Source organism: Labrus bergylta, chromosome 18, assembly GCF_963930695.1.
Source record: "Labrus bergylta chromosome 18, fLabBer1.1, whole genome shotgun sequence".
Classification (NCBI taxonomy): domain Eukaryota; kingdom Metazoa; phylum Chordata; class Actinopteri; order Labriformes; family Labridae; genus Labrus; species Labrus bergylta.
The window spans coordinates 11,884,212-11,906,461 of NC_089212.1; the positions used below are offsets into that span (position 1 = coordinate 11,884,212).

Sequence of the window (22,250 nt, forward strand, 5' to 3'; positions counted from 1 at the left end):
GGGTGAGGACTTGCTTCTTTGACCTCATCAATCCACACATCGAGCTCTGAGAGTGAAAGTCTCACTACAGGGAGCTCAGAGTCACAGCTGTATGACTTCAGCCTCAGCTTCGGTTCCAGCCCGCTTTATTCAATCATACAGGGTCAATGTGAATGGCAAACAGAATGCAGGGACTCGTCATCAAAAACCTTTTTCAGGTGCTGGATTACTTTAAACTGATAATCAAACAGCTGATCCATACACTCTACTGACAGCTCCTTATTTGTTTGCAGATTTGTGTCAGGCATTGATTAATAATAGTGCATTAAAAAGCCAGACAAGCTAATTACCGTACAATAAACAGTATTGAAGAGGCCCTCACACCTTCGGGCACTTAAAAGCAGCTACAAATTCCAAACAGACACTAAACAGTCCACTGGGATATTAATTTATACGTGATGATGTGGACAATGCCACTTCCTGTGTTCATTTTGGGGTACTAAAGAAAACACACCAGCAATCACTTGTCATACATTCTGTTGTTTGTCAGACCAGGTCTGCTGGCTCTTACCAGTGTGGGGCGCCCATACTGTCACTATGACCAGCTCTATCTCTCAGTTAATGGTGGAAGCAACTGTCCGACAATGGACTAGTGTACACAACTTTTGCACACATCCAACCTTCATGGCATTATTTCCACAAAAAGATGTTGTTTAACGTTTGGTAAACAACAGGAAAGTCACTTCTATTTTCCTACCGAGGGTTCACGTGTGTTTGGCCCAGCAAAGGTGGGTTTGGATTTTCATCTGAGTTTGAGAGACTTGCACTATCTCTCTAAAGCATATCCATTTCAGCTGCTGAGGGCTAACCAAGCTCAAGCTAACCATAGACAGCTCACGCACTCTCGTTTTGCGCCAACAATGACGCACGAGCTAAAGCTAGCATCTGCCCAAAACAGTAACTGTGTAGTTTGATGAGCAATGCAATGTGGAGCAATAAGCGAATGTTAAAGTTAGCCACACTGAACTATTACTGCAGCTCAACAGTGAGAACTGCTTGGGTTTTTGTCAGACTGTTGTTTCTTGAAAGGTGTTAATGCTGACCAGACCTGGACTGAGGCTGGTCCAGTGATAGCCTTATTAGAAAGCTGGCGCCAAGATTTAGCTTAGATTTTAGCCATGAGGTGGTGCTATAACCATAAACACATATTAACATGTTGTAGTGTTGTAGCTTGAACTCATTATCTATGGGAAATCATATGTAATAAGTGTAGAAATTAAATTAGCAGGAAGCTGTCAGCACAGTAAGTTGTACTTTAATAAAGTATCTCAAAGATCGGAGGGCACATTTCCCCTTAACGGACACCCCTAAGTGTTTGGGGACTTTGAACATTATTAACTATGACATGGTGCGTTCGAGTTTCATCACTCTGACAAGGAGACAATGAGGAGACCTGTTGAACTGTTGGTTCTGTTTTATTCTGCTTTTTCAGAAAGATGATATGACATGATTAATGCTGGGCCCCTGCTGCATTCACACAGTTTTTTTTTTTTTTCTCTCACTGTGGATATTAAAAAAGTTTCATAACGGGGAAGGGTCACATCTTTCTCACTGTGTGAAATAGCTCCCCATGCTCCCGACTTAATTTAGACTGATCATTTGGGAAAGGATCTAGTTTCGTCTCCAAACTGTACTTGGTTGTTTCTTTACGCTTTGACATAATAAACCATCAGACTTAGAGATTGAGAAATGGCGGGTTTATAGAAGAAGTCATTCCCATCAGTGCATTTCTATTAGAGTTGTATTGTACACAGTTGCAAAATCTCAGCCAATCCGGAATTAGTCATGGTTTCTGAATGATCCTGACGTCAGAAAATAAACAGTATTTTGAATTAATTGCTGTTTTTGTGGTGACAGAAACTGTTTCGGGCTCAGACTGTGTTAGTGTGTGGCTGCCTTTATGGTAACACACAGTCAAACTAATGAATCATATCACACCTCCAAGACGGTCTAGGATGTGGAAATGACCATCGAAATATCCGCTTTGTCTTTGCCAGACCTCAAGTCTGTGTCATCGTAGATGTAATGCTTACATGAATCACTGCTATCACATAGTTTAGCTCAGCATGCTCTGAATACGTACATTTAAGCCTTTTATGCCTGTTGCCTCCGTCTAGAGCTGAAGAGTCATGGCATGTTTGCCACAACAGAAAGCAGATGCTAAAGAGCAGCCATTCTCTGAGTCTTTTTCCCGTCCTCCAGTTTGCTAGTGCTTAAGAAGTGTCTACTCAAATTAAATAGCCCTAGTCTTTAAGAGACTTGCTGTTTGTGGCCGTTATTGACCCTAGACTGACGCCCTCTCTGAATCAAGATAACACACTTGTAGGGGAGAGAACAGCAGGTTTTATTTTATTTTACTCCCAACAAAGACAGAAGTAGAAAGCAATATTATAAATCAGGGATGCTGCGTGAAAGTCGGAAATTTGAATCGTTATACAAAAAGACCCGGACTTAACTCTTATTTCGTCAGTCAAAGCTGCACTATTCTTTTTTTTTTACCTGTGTCATTGTACTCAGAGAATTGCAGGAGCAACAGCATAGCCGGCTTTAAACTTAACAAACCAAGTGTAACAGTAATCCTTCGATGGCCAGCATTGACAAGGTTCTAGTCGGGAGCCAAAATATAACAGAGCTCTGCAAAATGAATAGACCTGGTGATTGATTGAGATTATGAATCATAGCATAGACTACAAGTAATCAGTGTTTCTTTGTTGCTCTTGAATGTAAACCGGACACTAAGGAGGGCCTGCTAGCAAGGCTCCTGTTTAGCTTGTTTGTCGATGCTCCTCTTGTTTTAAGGGTAGGGTTCTTTTGTTGTTCATCATTTACAAAGCAAAGTCGACATGGCAGTTTAAAACCAGTGAACACCCTGCACAGTGTGGCCCTCCACCGAAAGAAATTTGGCAACCAATTGTGACAAACCGCATATTACAGCCAAATCTACAGCTTAATTATGAATATTAGTAACCTGCTATTCATACTGTGTTTCATGGTTGAATAGAAATAGAATGAAGACACTGGATTGGAGCTGTTGGGGATATCATGTCTGTGTAAAAGAAACCCTAAGGGAACAAAAGATCAGACTGTTCATACAGAGATACTCTGAGTAGGACTAACTCTCTGTGGCTCAAGTCTCTGAATATATACAGGCAGCATACAATATATAACTTTAGCAAATCTCCTTTTGTTTGTGAAACCATGTAAACTCATGCTACATATTTTAGAAGCATCCTTATTTTTATTCAGGGAGATGAAATAACAGCAGGAGGGACACCGCTCTTATTTTCCAGAATAATATTACAAAGCTTTCAGTTAATACCTGACAAAATAAATGACTCATGAGAGCTATACTCTTCTCAGCGAGATGACAGGGTTTCTTGGTATTCAGCATGACAGCAAGGAGAGAAGTGGTACCAGATGGAATAGGGAAATGTCACAGTTCGTACAGTTTGTGCAGTGCAGACAAGATAATTTGTTGAGATAATTTTCAATTCAGATGACTTTTTTTTCTCACATCAGTCATGTAGCAGACACCTGCTGAGCTTAAGTTGAAGTGATTTTCTGCACTGGGATGAGAGCCATAGCAGCCGAGGCCTCTGCAGGAAGAAAATGTTCATGTTTGAGGGAGGTTATGAGTAAGGATGGGTTTTCATACAATGAGTCAGTGGTTTTCTTCTTCTGGCTGAATAGATTCGATTTTGAATAAGTGCCATTGAAGTAGATGTGATAACTCTGCCCAAAGCAAACAATCTTTAAATAAAAAGTTAATTTTGTAGAAAAAGCTGACACATTTGCTCCACCATTATTTTGCTATTAAAAATGGCTGTTTTTTCCTGGGCAGTACTCTATATGCCGAAATTATCAACAGATGCTTCAAAATCCCTCTTGCTCTATGACAATATTTGTTGGGGAAAAACACACAGAAACAAAATCCTGTTCGACATGCCTGTCTAATTTTGGGTTGTGTGTCTATCCTCTTCCAAATAATACTGAGCCGCTTGTTGTGTTGGATAGTTCAAGGTATATTACCGCCCTCTGAAACTGTCAGCTGTTGGTGACAGACGAGGCTTATTGCCTCCACAGTGGCTGCTGACGGTTCAAAAGCCAAATAAATGTCTGTCCATCAGGAACAATCTCATACGAGTTTTTTAAAAATGTTGACATGAAGTTCTATCCACAAAACCACCAATTTTGGAATTTGAAAGATATTTTCTTTACTTCCCCAAAACACAAAACAGTACATGTTTTCAATGCATGAAATGTTTCACAATGTGTTATTGTCATAGGATATAGAAGGAAAAAGGAACATTCATATCCAGTTTAAATTGGGAGATGCCAAAACAGATATAGACTGCAGACCTACCCACAAACATTTCTGTTTCTGTTTTGACATATATAGAATTTCATATCTATTGCTAGAAGCGGGACAATTGTCGATCATGTATTCTGGAGTGTTTGTGGGAAACATAGGAATTCGACAGTCTTCATGGCAACCCCCTGCTAAGGCACAGACCTGAGAAAAAGTGGACCTAAGATTGTCTGCAAAAATTTCATTTTGATCATGCGTCAAAAAAATGTTCGATGTCAGCGTAAGTGGGAGTCACGCATTGCACTTTTCGCGTGTTGGGGGTCTGTTTGGTCAGAAGGTAGTGTTTAAACCTTCATCAGGACTTTTGCTGCAGTATTGGATGTTTCTGGTCCTCCTCCCTCGACACCCCCTGCATATGTGGAAGTATCACGTTTCCCTTTACCCCTTTCCTTCTCGTGCGGCACTCACCAGAGCATGGGACTCTGATTTGCAGCTAAGAAAACAGCCTGTTCTGGCTTCTTTTTTCTTTTTTTCCCTCTGAGGTCTTGGACCTGTGGCCTGGCTTGGTCCGCAGCCCAACCTGCCACTACTGGCTGCCTTTATTGGAAGCAGAGCTAAGTGTTTGTTTTCACTGCATTGTTGGGAACGAGAGATGGGGGGTACCTCGGTCTACCTTAAAGTGGGGCCTCTGGGATGCGTGCGGAGGAAAAATTGCCCTGTGCACACAATAGATTGGCAAGCACGCCAAGAGCCAAGACATCGCAGCTAGAGGACCTTGGATTCCAGCCGCAACTTTTCTATTCTTAAACACAACACTCTTTAAGTCTTAACAGCCGTTTTCAGTACATTAGCTAAAGAGGAAACTAGAGGAAGGTTAAAGTGTCCAGCTTTGAGTTTTGACAAAGCTTTAGACAGAAGTCAGTTATTAACTAAAACTTTATATTCACCTCTGCAAAGGGTCTCTTTAAAGAAAATATACTGTTGGCTTCTGTGTGCTCCAGACACCAAAAAAAAAATCACAAAACCTTTGGCTGAAAAATAAAAGAAAGTCATCATTTCTCATCAGTTCATCAGTCTTGTCAATGTAGTAGTTTATATCCATCAAAAATGTCAGTCCTGAGTTGATGCCAGATTCAAAAAGCTCCATGTATATTCAAACAACAACCATCATACCAGGATGTTGTTTTGTCCCATAAAATCAGTTCAGCTTGTATCTCTTTAATGTTTTCCAAATGTTTCCTTTCTTTGCTGTTTGCCAAATATCTGGTCTAGTTGTGTAGTTTGTCCATCACCTGCAGAACATCATCCAGGATTGAAGGGCCGAGGTCGAGGCTGAAGGAAAAGCCACTGTCCTCGTCCTTTTGCTCTCCAGCGGTTGTGTCATAGGTGTCTGTGGAGTCTCCGTCCTTGTCTGAGCTCAGGCTGCCACATCCAGACCTGTGAGTCTGAATGGAAGCAGCATTATTCCCTCTTTGGTACCCAGCCTCCTTTTCTATCTGATCGTCTCCTTCCTTGCTGTCCAGAAGTGGCATGGAGCTGCATTTCTTCCTCTTCTGAGCCATCTTTTGTTGGTGACCTGCATTCCAGTCAGGGCTCTCTTCACCCTCTGCCCCGTCCAGGTTCAAACGTGGGGGCTTGGGTGGTGGAGAACAGGCCAGGAAGAGATTCTGCTCACTCTGGGAGCTCTGTAGAAGCAGATTGTGTCCCATTTTTAAGAAGGACAGGTCTCCAAAGCTGTCTGTATGGGCGTCATTGCCAATGTGTGAGATGTGTCGGAAATCAGCCAGTGGGAGGCTAATCATGTTGACCGACAGCACCTCCCTGCGCTTCCTGCTGGGCCAACGAGCAGAGGATGGCTTTCTGTACAATGATGTTCTGAGCGGCATCTTGCTAGATCTGTTTGAGATATATTTCAATGTTTCTGTATGTCCTCGGAAGTGTGTCCTTTTGTAGGTCGTCCTTTGTTTGACAGAAGAATCCTCAGGTAGTGGTGAATTTTAAAAGCATAATGCCATCTGCAAAGAAAGCACAAAAAAAGTTTTAAAAAACTGTGGTCTTCCTGTGAGGGTAATTCTTTTAATCAAGGCTGCATTTTGAATCTCATCCCTCTTGAAAATGGAGCAGGTCTGTGCTTGTGCTTGTCATGTAATTTAGCACCAGATGTGAGCACTGGGCTTCACCAGTTGGCTTGATGTTCATCGGCAGCCAATTTTTAGAGATCGCACCTGCTCTACTTGATTTTGATTTAATGAAATTCTGTACTATTTGGCAGTAGTGGGATGTTCCGCAATGCTTCAAAGCTTTTATCTCTAAATATTTACTTCTTCAAACCATGTTTTCCCATAAGTGCAGGTGTGGTCTGCTTCCTGTCCTCTAAGAGAAATATATTAGCCTACTTCAGACTTCCAGTAAGAAAAGCAAAAAAAAAAAATACATGCAGATACTCAAAGGGTTATTATTTTCCTGCATGTAATAAAATATCTGTCTTCACATTAGTTTTGGCACAATGTGAGGTTTTTACCGTAACCTCTGTCAGATATCAGGAATATAACTTCACTTTGCAACACATGTTTATAATTTGGGTGAAGATAACAATTACAGGGATGCAGTTAGTTTATTTTGTTGTGGTGTGATAGTTCTGCAGATACTCTTGATGTGGAAGTTTGGAGAATGTTATTAATTTAAACCATAAATGACACCACAGTCTACTGCAGTACAATTTTAGAAAAGTTACTGAACGCGCAGAGTGGGATTTTCTGGCAGAACTTCACCAACTACCAAGCTGCTTGAAGAGTGAAAGGCTTGGAGATTGAAAATGTTATCGGTTTTGTAATGTAATTTGGGGCCGCTTTTACATGATCAAACTTTAACTTCTACCAACTCAACTGACAAGGAAACATCTTTTTAGCATAAATAATACAGAAATACTTTCAATTGAAGTCAAACTCCATCATTAAAAAAGGAGGCCATTATATGTTCCGTGACCGCTAATCATTTTATTAAGTAAAACAGAACTGGGTTCATCAACACTGGCATGGCAGGATTACATCGTCTGCTAAGTGTCTTTGATTTTACAGTCTAACACAGCCAAACAGCTTTGCCCACATTAGATCTGTGTTCGTGACTTGAAACACTCACTCTGTAAATTTGTAAGCCACTACAGCAAACAGGTTTTGTTGGCCCGTAAAGGTTTTACCGGCACTTTAGTAGCAGCGGGAGATCGAAGAGTGTGGACACAACAGCATTCCTTTCCAAACATGTCAGTTTGGCCAAGGAGGAGGATTTCAGCCACGAGTATCATATTCAGGAAATACTTCAAGGCCAAGTCAAAATTAAAGGAGCCCATAAAAACACATTGGCCAAGAAACTTTTCTTTAATTATCCCCCAGAAGTCTGCCATAAATGATCCATCTTTGAGACAGATGAGGGATATGTCTTAGGAAAGCTTAAACCACGATTTAAAAGCAGTCGAATCCAAGAGTTTTTTTTTCCCGCAGTTGTTTGTCTAGAGGGATGAATAACAATTGGACAGATAAAGATTGATTAGTTAGTTCTTACCTGTCTTCCTGAACAAATAGGGTCAGTAGAATCCCACACATGCACACACTTCTCCGTCAGAAACCGAAGCAGCAGCTACCTTCACAACCTGGTGAACTCTTCCTCGACATGATCGGGCTTGTTCGACAGTTACAGAGAAGACCTGGTTGTGCAGCCTTGAGAGAGAGAAACAAGGTCATTTAAAACGGTTATTTCCCCAGTTATAAAACCAAGTCGACTTCAAACTTTGAAGTTTAGAATTCAGCTACCAAAAAAACGTGCTTCTTACCTTTTGTCGTAGCTGCTGTTTAGGCACGTGTTTTAATCCGCTTGCTACTTTTTCTTTAAGTGCTAATCCTTCCCAGTGTAAACTCCCTGTTGCACTGTAGACTTCTCCAGGTGTGTTGCCGGTGAAAGTCCTCTCTGTCTAAGAGATAAGCCAGGTGAGGTCAGAGTAGAAAAGGCATTCAGGTGGAGGCTTTTCCTCCCCCCCACCCCTTCTTGTAGTTTACATTTACAGTAATCCTGCTTCCAGGCTTCAGATGATATCACCCAGGTTGCGATATGAGTCGGCCTTTTTAGTCATAAGTGTTAATTTAAATCCTGACAATCCGTTGGCTGCACCCATTACCTGTGCAAAACTGGGCGTAAAGTTGAAGCTTCTAGGCTGACATGTGGAAGAAATGTTGTGAATCTGTTTAAGAGAGGGACAGAATGAGAGGGGTTGAGGTAAATGTGTTCAAGAGTGTGTGTGTGTGTGTGTGTGTCGCATAGATTTTGTGCTTGTGTCTAAAAGGAAGTCATAGTCCATGAGCAAACAGGTCAGCCACCCAGAGGAGGGGGTTAACTGATCTCTAATCTCCATGTCATTGTTCCTTTGCTTTGCTTATTTCCTGATTTCCTGCTTACTGTCGGCCAGTGTAAAGCCCCGGAGACCAGCCCCCTTCACAGGCCCTTCTGCCTGACTGGAAGCCTATAGCTCCTCTATGTAATCATCACAGCACCCTATCTCAAATAGACATGTATGTACAGGCACTCCGGATTGCACAAGTGCGATAACTTGTTGCAATTCTAATTCTCACGCCTCCAGCATGTTGTCTTTGCCTTTGGAATGCTTTAGCAAAACATTAATGGAAATTGTGTCACAACAGCAAGCTCTTTTTTTTCCCCCTGCCTTATGGAATTTGTTTGTATTGAAAATAGCAGGGTTAGGCCTTTAGTTGTGCTTGCACAGGCAGTAATTGTCACTTGGGATGGTCATGCCCTTTTGGAACTATTAAAACCTCGACAACCTCCATTTAAAGAGGAAATGTAAAAGTCAGTGACGGGACACGATGCTTTGATAGAAGTCTTAAACCAGCACTGTGTTTCAGCTGGAAAACAGGACTAACTGAGGCTCATTTGGTCCACAATCTCAAAGCTTCCCCTCATTTACTAAACTAAAGCATGCAGGGTGTGAAAGGAATGGACAAATGGTATCTTTCACTTTTCCTCCAGTCCTTTTCAAATTGATCCAATAAACATTAGGCGTGCCGCCTGATCCTCTCTTGTTCTCCCGCTCTGCACTTCAGCGCCAGAACAGTCTGCAAGACCAGACACAATTACTCACGCAAATGAAATTATCATAACATTTACTCAAGGCTGAAACAGAACATTTTTGAACATTTCTCTTCTGAGAAACCCCCCTCCTTCTTCCTCCTTAAACTGCAGTGCCGCTTTCATGCTAGAAGACAATCAGGGGGAAGAGCTGGTGTTTTACAGTGTTTTGGAATGACCTCACAAGACCTGCCGTCTGACCGAGGTTGGGCTCACTGTGTAAGTGTTGTTGTCGTGCTATGTAGCCTCCGGGCCGATGCGTTTTAACCCTGGCTAGATTTGTGTATAAGCCTCTTTTCTAAGGCCTGACCATAGCGGGCAATGTGGTTTGATGCAGCTATGCTGGGCCTTAAATCTGGGATGCTGTGTGTTTTTTGTTGTTGTAGGATAAAAAGTGTTTCCAGATATTGCTTTGACTGGCGCTGGAAGCCCAAACTGAGGCTTTGGTGGATATCCTTCTGGCCCTTTGTTGTGTGTCTCCGGCTTCCGCTGAATAGAGACTCTTTGAGATCCAACATTGAGACTTGATTTGGGATAATATCTGTCTAATTCTTTTATATGAGAAATGTTTTTTCATCACTTCAGACCAACAAAAAAAAGCCTTGGATTCATCATGTCGAAAGTTTGATTTAACCTGGAGTTCATTTTGCACCTGAAGTGTGAAAGGTGTTTGACCATACAGCCAATTAAAACTACACAGCTTAAAACTGGAAAGTCCTCTACATTATCTGTCTTTCAAACAGTTTCTACGAGCTACTCTTCGCAATGTCCTTTCATCATCCTAACCATTGCCGTCACTGTTTGTCTCCCAAGTTATGACTCAGTGATGAGCTCTTTGAAAACGCTCCAGCAGAAACTTGGCTGTCTGGCTGCTAACAGGAGAGTGCTGACAGACAGTCTGTTGCATGACCGCTACATGACAAAGATCTGACAACAGTCAAAGTCCAGGTGTTATGTTATACAATACCAAGTACAGACTCATTAACACATGACAAAGCTAACAGAAGCTTCTAATTAAAAACAGAAGGTCTATTCGTGTCCAGCACAGACATTAATACGACTATAGTGTAACAATGTTGAACTGCTTTGAAACCTATGAGAGTTTTTAGACATATGTTGGCCTCTATCACTGCCTTAAACTTTTAACAATTAATATTTTTAAAACAAGCATATTCAAGTGATCTATTCTTAAATACACACATACTATGGAGTGTAATATTTGTGTTCAAATGAAGCCCCCGCCCCCCTCGCCCGTCATTCTCAACTGTCAACCGTCTAAAAAAAGGGAAACCTTTCCCCTGAATAAAATATTTATTCTTAAAAAGTTTTATGTTCTATATATTAGAGCCCGACCGATTAATCGGCTGGCCGATAATATCAGCCGATATTTGTATATCAAGAGAATATCGGTATCGGCCTGTTTTATCGCAGATATGCGCTAATATTACTGGATTTATTTGCCAGTCAAATAAATTTCCATTTTTAGTATCATTGTATTACACTAACAGTTCTCTTTCGCCAGCAGAGGGCGCTTTATGGATTACAACTAGCATTATCACTCTCCAATGTCAACTGGTGATGCTCGTACATGTGCAGTTACTTTCCAGTTGAGTGACCATTTTGTCTTCATTATGTATCTCTTCCACAAGCGTTTGATCAATAAATGTGTATTTTTATATCTATCTCTACAGATCGAAGTTAGATCTAAGAGAGATATCGGCCGATATATCGGTATCAGGTTTTTTGTCTGACCGAATATCGATATCGGTATCGGCCCCAAAAATCCGAATCGGTCCCAAAAATCCATATCGGTCGGGCCCTTCTGCAGTTCTTACAATGTTTTAAAATATTTTTGCAATGGTTCAGAGAAGTCTTGTTCTGATTTTGATCCCAGTGCATCCCAGACATCCTTTTTTTATTTATTGCGCAGAGCTCCAATGTTTTTGCAGGATTGCATACAAAAAATGTAACATATGTCATATGCATAGCTTATATTTTTTCCCCTAGTGACTGTGGGCGGTCAGTGTAGGCTGGGAATGTACTGCAATTGTAATTATATAATCATGGCTGCTATATTTGATTTTCTTTGAAGACTGGAGATACAATGTGAACAGTGTACAGTAGGATACCTTCCACCAGCTGTTTGCTCTGCATATTTAACATTTTCAATAGATAAGGAGCTGTGTTAATATAGGAACATATAGGCACGTATAGACAAAGCCCACACAGTTGACATTTTTGTTTGGAATCTTGATTTAATTTTTCTCTCTCGTCATATCGCCTGAGCTCTTTTCGACATCTCCAAGGTCGAGGCTATATTTTTACGCCAGTCCTGGCCCCTTTTGTTTTAATGTCTGAGTCTGTTGCAATCAGAGGGCTTTTCTCGGAAGGCCAGGATGTGAAAGACATAATTTTGCTTTTACAACAAAGTTGGATATTAAAGAAGCCAAACCCCCACATTTCCCTATTCTAGGATCCCTGAGCTCATCCATCATAAAGAGAAATGCCAGGGCACCGGGAGTTCAACTCTTAACTGCCATTTCTCTTTTGAACTGTTTATTTCTTTTACTTTAACAGTTTCCAAAGGCACTCTCTCCGTCTCCGTCCAACAGGCTTCCTTTCTGTCCAGTACCGTGACCACGTACAACCACATGCATATACTTCCACACACACGCACACACCTACATATATGGCACCTCATATCCACCGCCGACTTTCCCCCTTCACTTTTCCTTTGAATGCTGAATCTGCAGTCCACGTTCGGCTACCATGCCTTCATACACTTTAATGGCCCTGTTATGACTTCGCACTAGATATGCACCAACTGTGAAAGTCAGGACTGATAGCATTGTTTGAAATAACAACTCAGCCAATGGGCGATAGCAATATTATCACTTCTTGTAATTTCAAATGAGCCGTGAGATTGGATGTACTGAAATTGTTGCTAGTAGTCCCTCCTCTTGCTGGACCATTTGTTACAAACTGCATGTTGCTGATCTTTTCCAGAGATGGTGTAAGATTGATTTTTTTTCCTCATTAGACCATGGAAAAATAATCAGTTTGTCCAACAGGTGAATTATTCTGCCCAAAAACACACCTCCATTCTGAATCAGCAGTTAGGCATACTGTACTAGCTCGCCAACATTTAACTGATGCAACACAACAGATACACATCGGCTGAATCCATGCTGAGTTTGACTTAAGAAAATGAGATAACTCTGCGATTTAGATTTTTAAATAGCTGTATTTTTTTTTTTAAATCCAGTCGATATCTTTCCCAGTGTAGTTTCCAGGATGTCTGTAAATCCTACAGCTTTTATATAAGATAATTGTCATAATCGCTGATCTGTAGATGAACTCACTCAGACTAGATTCGCAGAGTTTTCCCTCCGCAGACACATGGCCTTCGCTGTCAAATAAAAGGAGGTCTTGTCTCGGAGTTCCATTAAAAAAAAACAGATGTTTGTAGGACATGTGCATGTAAAGGGTTAAATACAGGAAGACGATTTGGGCCTTAATCTCTATGTAGTGTTTGTTCTTCACTAACAAAAACAGTATAATAGTCCAGACCTTTGTGGTTTCACGTCTGCGGAGTTTTGTAATGAATGATGATTAATCCTCTACTATTTACAAAGCTTGAGTTTTTAGTCTGCGGAGGGATTTCACCTTGGCTCCAGTGTTGCATGTGCAGCACCCCTGCCTGCTGCCTGTTTGTTTGAGTTAGCAGGAGGGCTCAGGCGACCACACAGACACACAGACACACACACACACACACACACACACACACACACACACACACACACACTCCCTCATACTCGCACACGAATGATCTCTAAATAAGTGTTCGCCTCTCATAAATCACTTACTCAATAGCTCAGTGACACGCACACACATATTGAAACACACACTATGCCACCACACACACACACACACTGTAGATAAATAGTTCATTGATTAACTTCACCAGAGTGCATTTGAGGCAGAAATGTTAGCCTGGAACACAGAGTAGGCGTACTTTAAAAAAGCTATTTTTTTCCCCCTTGGCAGCAAAGATCACATCTTGGCTCAGTCCCCTCTAGTTAGAGATATCTGATGGCTGATGGTGGTAATAATTAATCCACTTGTCAAATACAAATTAGTAAACTCAAAAGCTGCAAGGTAAAAACACAATAAACATGAAATAGCAAATGTAGCGACATAAAATAGTTTAAAAGAAGCAATAGTTCATTTAAAATTAGTCAAAAGGTGTTACTAAATCCAATGCTCTTCAAGAGGTGATCAGCTTAAGCTTTAAAAAAGGATGGCTGTCTTGTTTAGAAGTTTGCTGCTTGTGCATTAGATTCCTGTGTCTTTTGTCTGTTCCTGCCTTGTCTTCATTTACATTCACATTTACATCTAAGTCAATTGAGCTCAGGCTCCAGAGTCAAGATAACACAACAGCGTGCCCCTGGGCAGAAACTTTCAAAATGCCCCTCCAGAAATCTGCGGCCCACCAAACCAACCATCACTATAGCCCCCACTACCCCAGAATCAGAGAAGGAGTATGATGGCTTGCAGTGTTACTGTGTGAAAAGCTGCTGTGCTACCAGTGGAGAGGCTAAAGTAGAGGGAGATGTAACTTGATTTTTTCGTTGATGCTCTTACTGCCCTGAGTCTTCTACAGATCTGAGGCCCTGGGCAATTGCCTGGTTGCCCTTATGGCTCCCTGCACAACCTTTTTTTTTAACCTTCATTTAACCAGGAAGCCCTTTTTTCCCCTGAGTGAGACACACACCTATTATAGTACTGTCAATGACAAAGCATAACAAAATAGTCACCAAGAAACACAATCCTATGTTAGTTCTAAAAGCATTATTTTCACGCTTATGTAAATATAAAGGAATACTTTTTACAGTAATATCACTAATTTCAGAGAGTTCTATCTTTTTTGGCCGTAACAGTCTAAAAGCAAGAAAGAGGAAACAAGCACACACAATAACTCTGCTATGAATAGTTGAATAGATAAACCATTTTGACCTAATGGTCCTCATCACGTCATAGACACGTCGGTAGAATCAGCCTTCTTCAGCTTAACAGTTTTATAGAACACATTTATTGTCCCTAAGGGGGCAGTTTGATGTACAGCCAGAAGAAACTGACACCAACAGGCCAACAATGAATAATAAACACAGATACACAATAAATACAATTATAAACAGTCACATAAAGTTATTCAAAAGCTCAGCCCGCACACTTTGCAAAACCCTGCAGTCTGTTTCTGCTTTTAAGGGTAAATGACTTGTGCCAGCAGACAAAAGAAAATGTAAGGGCCAGGAATAAACATTTCTTAGAAAGTATAAGACGCTTTAAGCTTGCAGCCCCCAAAATGACATGTGCTGTTGGGTATTTGTACTGCTGCACAGGCTCAGTAACTTGATCAACTATAAGATGTGTAAAATTGCCTTTGGATTCTTCCTAGAATCTGTTGAAATCTTTTTTTTTTTTATATATAGTTTTAGGTCCATTTCTCATTTCTCAATAGAATAACTAGCGGGCGGCCCAGGCTCGAATTCAACTTGTGGCTCCTTTCCTGCATGTCATTCACCACTCTCTCACTGTCTCTCTCGCTCTCTCTCCCTCTGATTTCCTGTCCCTAAATAATGGCATCAAAAGGCCAAAAATAAACCTTAAAAAAGTCTGTGAATTCTGCCAATTACAATTCTGTAATTCTTGTGGCTAGTGGTTTGTCTAGTAAGTTCAAGTAGTCTCTTATCAGTGAATTTCTTCATGTCCGATCACCTTGAGGATAAGGAAATCCCCCCCCCCTGACTTGCATGACATGATCATTTGCTGAGAAAGGGTCTCTTTATTTTACACGTTTTGTAGAGATAGCACCAGTCTAAGATTACAGCGGCTCTGGTCCACACTTTTCCTCTTCTATCACATCCACACACACTCATTTCCTCACATACTTACTCACTCGTGCTAAAATGCTTACAGACTTACACCAACACACACACTGGAATGGTGTAATGTGCAGCTGATCTGACAGCTTGTGGCGGGGGAACTCAGTGGCCACCTGCGCTGCGAGAAGCCTCCTGCTGTGTGTGGGAAGGAGTGTGTGTTTGTGTGATACACTCCCTGACTCACAGCAGTGGTGTGGTATTCATGATGTCATTTCTGGCCTGGGGTCAGGCTTGGGTGTGCTGTTCGGAGGCCGAGCCATGTGCTGATGTCACATCACTAATCCTCAGCTTGTTCGTGTGCGTGCCTAAGTTTTACTACCATCCTACCTCTGCGGTGGCCTTGTGCCCTACTCTCAGGGCTTTGTGCGGGGGCCCATTGTTTGTGTTCTGCGGTTACCCATTCACCCTGGGCCCCAATGTTGCTGTAATGCACCAACACACACACACATACACACACACACACACACACACACACAGAGGCACACACAGAGGCACACATATGCATGCATATGTACACAGTGAAGTGTTAAGTTACAGAGTGATGCACTGGCTAAACGTGTACATTGTAAGTCAACACCCAAGGCCAGGAAACATCCCTCATTGTGAGAAGAAATGCGTCACACTACCCATGAAGCACCTGTTAATGCTCAGAAACTCTCCAACATCATTAGGCTGGTACAGTCCACCCGGGGCCACGCTGGGTGTAGAAAGGGGTCAACCCAATTCTGACATGAGATTTTAAGTGCAATTCAGTGTAATGGCCAGTAGAGAGCAGGACGGAGTCGAAATATTCACCAAGGAAGAGGGAGCATTTTCACCTCAACTCCCTTGTGTACTTGCTTGTGTTTGGTTTAATTTGAAGATGCAATAGTTGTTTATTTACCTAATGGCGTTCGCGTGATATTTCAGAGTTACGTGTCAGACAAGGGCTTGAGCTCACATTACTGGAATGATAATAGCAGCTTTCCTCAATCCAGGGGTGGGATGGTGGGGGGTTGGGGGGGGGGGGGGGGGTTACTTCCCCCTAACCGACCCTCTCCTCTATTCTTCTCTTCCTCCATACTTCCACTCTTTCTCTCAGCACATGGATGCTGGAGTCCCTGTGATGTTTTCCAGATGCCTTAGCTCAGGGAGTGCATTGACAAAAACCCACCTCTCCTCCTCCAAACACTCATACTAGCCGTCTCTCTTAGTCCTTCATGCACCCCTGCACGCACGCACGCATGCACACGCACGCACACACACTCGCTCTCTCTCTCAGGATCATCCACTACTCATTGGCTCTCTCCTGCAGCTCAACGTCTTGTTAAAGAGACACTTCTTGGCCCAGCAGACTTCCTGGATATAATCTTATAAATCGCTGGCTTACTTTTAGGATACATGGCCAAATTTGGATGATGGTCTCTATGAGTGCATATATGTGTCTTATATAAATATCCACACAAATGCACCACCCTTAGTCCATAAAGCCTGCGTGTGTGGCGATTGTGGCCACACAGATCATGACCTGTGTTTTAAGAAATCACACACACACACACAGTAAAAAGCCACCGTGACTGCCAGGCTTAATCTCAGCTCTCATTTTGGGTTAAATGACCTCAGGCAGCGGAATTACCCTGTCACTGTTAGTCTGCCGGGTCTCTGTCTCATGCAAGTTCACCCTCCCATCATATTGATGGTAAAATGAGATGAGAGCATATGGCTGAGGCCACCACTCTCCTCCACTGAGTGCCAACAGGACCCGTTGTGAAAGCAAACAGACAGCGGACGGTGACAGTGGTGTCATACGCTCCGTGTGCCGCCCTGAGTCGTTGTCATAATGTTAAACACACATGTTTGACTTTTCTATGTTTTTGTGCCAGTGTTATAACTGATGAAATGATGAAAAGGCAATTTCACTGATTATTACACATCAAGATCAGATTTCTTTATGGAGTATGATATATATAATATCTTTGCTTGTGTTTGGACAGAAAACTCGCCAGTAAGTGAAGAGTCTGAAAGACGTGATGTATTAACAAAGCACAGCGTGTCCAATGGAAAAGAACGACAGTAGATGTTGCATTTTTGGGAAATGTTTCATTCAGGGGGCTTGGAGCTTAACCATTATAAGGTTTTTATTTCAAATTTGCATAATGCCAATAACAATGTTATTTAAATGAAGGCTGGGCAATACATCGATTTTAAATTTTAATTTTGCCTTCCGGCGATCGTGAAAACAGGTTAATCGAGATTCAATGATTACTGTGCCGCATGTTGAGCTTGTTTTGTCAGGTGTGGTTATGTGTGGTAAATGTTTTCAAGTGTTTGTTGTTATATTTCGGTCTTAAGAGTACACCACTTACAACTAAGTAACTCAAAAACATTGTTTATTTTTTGTACTCATTTATTATATTTTTATTTTCACAGGTTTATATTATATTCTGTCACTTTTTTATTTTTTATTTATTACTTGTCTTTTAGTGTTCAGAAGTGTTAAGAGTGTGTAGGTTTGATAAATGAGATCCAGATGTTGCAAAATGAATCAGTATTTAAATTTAAAGATGTCTGTGGTCGCATGTTTTCTCTTGGAAAAGTGCCTAAAAATGAATCATCTTAAAAAAAATTGAACATTTTTGCCTGCCTACCTGGCATCTGTTATTTGAGGATTGTTTTGTAGATGTGTTTGTTTGTAAATTAAAGATTTGTTGAGCTCAGATACTCTCCTGGATTTTGTCTGTGTAAAGACCTGGTTGTGCAGAGTCTTGGTTGTATTTTCCATGTTTTATTAACCACTTTGTCTTGTTTTCTTTCTGTCTCTCCCATGCAGTACTCCCTGACAAACGAGCGCGACTATGAGAGCGTAGTGATGATGAAGATGCGGCAGGCGGCTGAGCGACAGAAACTCATAGAACAAATGCAGAGGGATGATGACGAAGACTCTTGACATAGCACAGCTGGACTCAGCAGGACTCAGCTCGGTACCACACTGCAACTATTAAATGAATCTGTCTCAGGCTTTAGTTTCATAAAGCATCTTAAGTGTGTGTTTTTTTTCTTGTTTTTTTTTTATGTTTTACAATTTGTGGCCAAATAAATGTTTTTACTAGTTGAAACATGTCTTTCACATCTGATGTTTAATCAGCATGTTGTGTCTTTTCCTTCATGAGTATGTAGGAGGACTAAGGGAAAGGCAGAGTAGAGGAGAGAGTCAGGATTCAGCTGCAGGGACAAACTGTGCGCTCTCAGAGGTATGACTCCTGATACTCAAGGGATAAAGCCGTGCTGCACAGTAACTACTTCAACAATACTGTTCAAATTAAAGAGTACATGATCAATCTGTGTGAACCCGGGCGGCTCGCTTGAGACGACAGCCTCCATACATGGGGCGCGCGCACTCACCACTGTGCCACCAGCGCCCCAGTGTGCAGCGAGGTTAAAGCTGCGTTAGAACCATCAACATTTTCAAATGTGTAGCTGTCATCACTTTCCCTTTCATGTTCATCAGCTTTATTGGAAAATAATATTGTGTTAATACACACAAAAATAATTTACTTCTGTTCTTTGACAGAGAGAAAGTAGAACAAGAACAACAAAGCCCCACAAATTAATATCTCCTATTGTCACAAATCAAAACATTTACACCAAGAAGCTTGACAATCTCTGTAGCAAACCCTGTCCTCTCTCACTAGAGAAAGTAATAGAGAAATGCAGTGCTTGTCACAAATGTGACTACATCCTCATTGTGATGTAATACAAAAAAAAAAAAAAAAGGCTGTCCCACACACCGTACTTAATATGAATATTACTGGTATGTATCTTGCATCTGTCAACTATTGTCTGGTTAACTGTGACAACTCATTATCTTATTATGGCAGCCAACATAGTGTCATCTAAAAATTCCTTGCTGTTGTCTGCATACTTGTTTCGTTATTCTGTGAAACGAGCTGGGTGTTGTAGAAATGTAAACCACAGAGACCCTGCAATATGATTGAAATGATCCCCCCCCCCCCCCCATGAGAATCCAGTAATCAGGCCGAGAGAGGAAGACAAGGTCGGCTTTAATGGGAATTCTTGTGGCCTTCTGCGATGAAAATTGAACATATTCAAAAACCAACCATTGAAGAGGAGTTAGATGTGAAGATTAGAGAAGGGATGACATGAAAAAAAAAATCTTTGTTGTAGCATTTCAGATTTTCTTTTACTCCTTTTTATTTCTTCTTTTGTACTTGTGAAATATTGGATGTGTACTAGACTACTTCAAGCTTTAAAAAACGTAAAAAAATCATAGAGAACGAGCAGGGAGACAGGGAGGCGTGATTGGTTTATAAGATTGTTTCCTCATAGCAGACATTAGTCAAAGTTTTTACAGGCTTACAGCTGCTGCAGATGACAGGGGTTCTTCGTTCCTTTTTCAGAGCACATGAGTTATTAATGTCTGTTTGGACCTAAAGACAATTTCAACCCAAATCTTAAAACGTGTATCTGGAGAAAATGACCAACCCTGCCTTTAAAGGTCCCATATTATGCTTTTTCTGGTTTTATATGCTCTTTAGTGTGTTTTCCATGTGTCTTGTGCATGTTTAGGCACATCTATTTGCAAAAATTCAAAGTCTGCAGAAATGCGGCTTCTCCTACCTCCTCATGTTAGCTGTAGCATTAGCTGCATGTAACGCTCGGTTCTAGCCCCCCTCGATAAAAATTTGTCAGTGCGGCGTCATTGTCAGTGTGAGATCACTGATCTAAGCCCATTGGCTCGTTGTGGCAAGCCCTGCAGCTCAATTTCCGAGAAGCGTGCTGAGCAACTGACCAATAACGACAGAGCGGATCGGCAGACCAATCAGAGCAGACTTGGCCCACGTGGGGTCTAACAGTGTGGGCTCAACAGAGTACAGCTGACGGACTCAGAGCGTAGAGGGAGTAAGGAGGAGAAGTACATGAAAACAGACACTTTTTTCAAACTTGAACAAAAGTAGGTACATAGATTAAATATACGAACCCCAAAAAGGGCATAATATGGGCTCTTTAAGTAAGCCACCCTAAGACCAGAAACAGTCTGCTCGGCTCTGTTCAAATGTAAAAAAAAACTATAATGTCAGCATATTAAGTGAAATAATGAAAATGTTGGATATATGTTTGTTTAATGCTTAACAAAAAGTATAATTTAAAAAGTACATGTTGGTGAAGACAGGTGTTTACGTATTGAACTATTTCAACAAGAGTGAAGGCTTAAAAGATGGATAAGATTGATAGCGAGCAGACAAATATCTTATCCACATAAATAATGATTATTTTTCAGTGAATGAATAATAGACAGTTATAATGCATTGACTGAATAAATAAACAGTAGTGAATACATTTTTTGACAGTACGGTCTCCAGGCAATTAGCGGAAACTCTGGGATGTTTCTGCTTCTGGCAAAAAAAAACGATTGAGCAAATAACCCTCAATGCAACCACACCTGGCTGTAGGTTAAAGATGAATGGACATGAGAGTAAAATTGATTCTCTTACTGTATTTTACTCTAGGTGTAAGCAAACTAATTTATTTCTAAAAGCTAAGAACTGTTGCTATAAACTTGATCGTCCTTGAATAAGTTCTGAACACACTCACAAAACAGGCCATCAACCTGCCCAAATTCAAAACCCTACTGTTGTTGCGAAAGCTGTCTGCATTTGTCCCATCATACTGACCCCAGCACATTTTTTTTCTAAGTTAAGTTTAAATTGGTCTAAGCTGTCTCACAATAATCTTATGTAACGGATACATACTAGATTCTCAGTATTGCTTATTTATGCTTTCAGAAACGGCACGCTACAGCTCTATGACCCACATTAAGTCAGGACGTTTGAGTGCCAAACTGTTGTGGTCACCCTGACTTTGGTAACAAGGACCTCTGCCTCTGGAACATCCACCCATTCATATAGTCTTATTTTCCTTTCCCTTGGGGGATTATAGAGTAAATAGTGGGTCTGTATTTGTGGGCCCTTGTGGCGGTGCTTTCTCCTGTCATTGTGTTATTTGGGGATCACATGACTCCTTCACAACAGTCATTCTGTGCGACTCCTCACCCTGACTCTGTTACACAATGTCCAGCTGTGGAGCAGAGCTGTACGATGTGGTGTGGTTGGAGACATCTGCTCCTATCCTTCTGCAAAATCCCCTCTTCACATGGTTTTGTTTATGCATAGCCGTTTTCATATCCCGGCAATGTGAAGAAAAAAAAAAAAAAGCCCAGGAACACACAAACTCTATCCAAATGACAACAGAGGAAATACAATTACAGGAAACACATTCACCACCAACCTGGCCATGAGCCCACAGTGGCTTCCACTGCATGCAAACCAGGATAGGACGATGAGCCTGCTGCTGCATGCTCTGTCCTGTCAGCTAAGCCTTCACATTTTCATGGCATCTTCTTTGACTCTTTTTTTTTTTACTTTGTCCTTAGACAAATCTCTATATTCCTAGATCATGGGGAAACACCGGCACATATGATGTCTGGTGCCGAGGCGGAAGCTCCGTCCTGTGTGAGGAAGCGGGGCTCTCTGAGTTGGCAGAGTTTGTGGTTTGTAGGTTCGTGATCGGGGCTTTGAAGGACCTGGGGCTGTACTGAAACCACCCACAATTTTTGGCCCTCCTACACTGTATGTTCCCGAAGTGCAGCAGTGTCTCATCTTGGGGCATGCGGCAACCCCTTCAGGTGCTGTGGAGCTGTGAGTGCTGTTTGATGTTTGTTAAGTGTCTGTTTAATGGATTATCAGAAGGCTGCATACGTCCCATTTTGTCCGTGGCAGATCACAAAAGGGATTGTTTTCATTGATTAAGAAGTACACAAACAGTCC

At 41.5% G+C, this 22,250-nt stretch overlaps 2 protein-coding genes across 4 annotated transcripts in view; one reads left to right on the forward strand and one right to left on the reverse strand.

Annotated features, from left to right (window-relative positions):
* Positions 1-18,522, forward strand: part of dnajc17 (DnaJ (Hsp40) homolog, subfamily C, member 17) — a 34,157-nt gene extending 15,635 nt beyond the window's left edge. Inside the window, exon 11 of the mRNA XM_020630094.3 lies at positions 18,236-18,522. Within this exon, the coding sequence (XP_020485750.2) occupies positions 18,236-18,352 (117 nt within the window). The 3' untranslated portion in view covers positions 18,353-18,522. The remainder of the gene's footprint in view (positions 1-18,235) is intronic.
* LOC109981351 (cdc42 effector protein 3) lies at positions 4,865-12,263 on the reverse strand. Of its 3 annotated transcripts, none has more exons than XM_065966259.1 (4): positions 12,163-12,263; positions 8,175-8,312; positions 7,907-8,061; positions 4,865-6,363 (listed from the first exon to the last, which is right to left on the reverse strand). In XM_065966259.1, exon 4 carries the CDS (start codon positions 6,232-6,234, stop codon positions 5,617-5,619), a length of 618 nt encoding a protein of 205 aa, XP_065822331.1. In that variant the 5' UTR covers positions 6,235-6,363; positions 7,907-8,061; positions 8,175-8,312; positions 12,163-12,263; the 3' UTR covers positions 4,865-5,616. The 3 variants fall into 3 exon arrangements, with proteins under 3 accessions (XP_065822331.1, XP_065822332.1, XP_020485752.1); XM_065966260.1 differs by having other exon boundaries at positions 12,167-12,185; XM_020630096.3 differs by lacking the exon at positions 12,163-12,263 and having other exon boundaries at positions 8,175-8,705.
* Positions 18,523-22,250: the final 3,728 nt, after the last annotated feature.

Coding starts and splice junctions, on each gene's coding strand:
- LOC109981351 (XM_065966259.1), bottom strand. CDS start 6,234: ATGCCGCTCAGAACATCATTGTACAGAAAGCCATCCTCTGCTCGTTGG.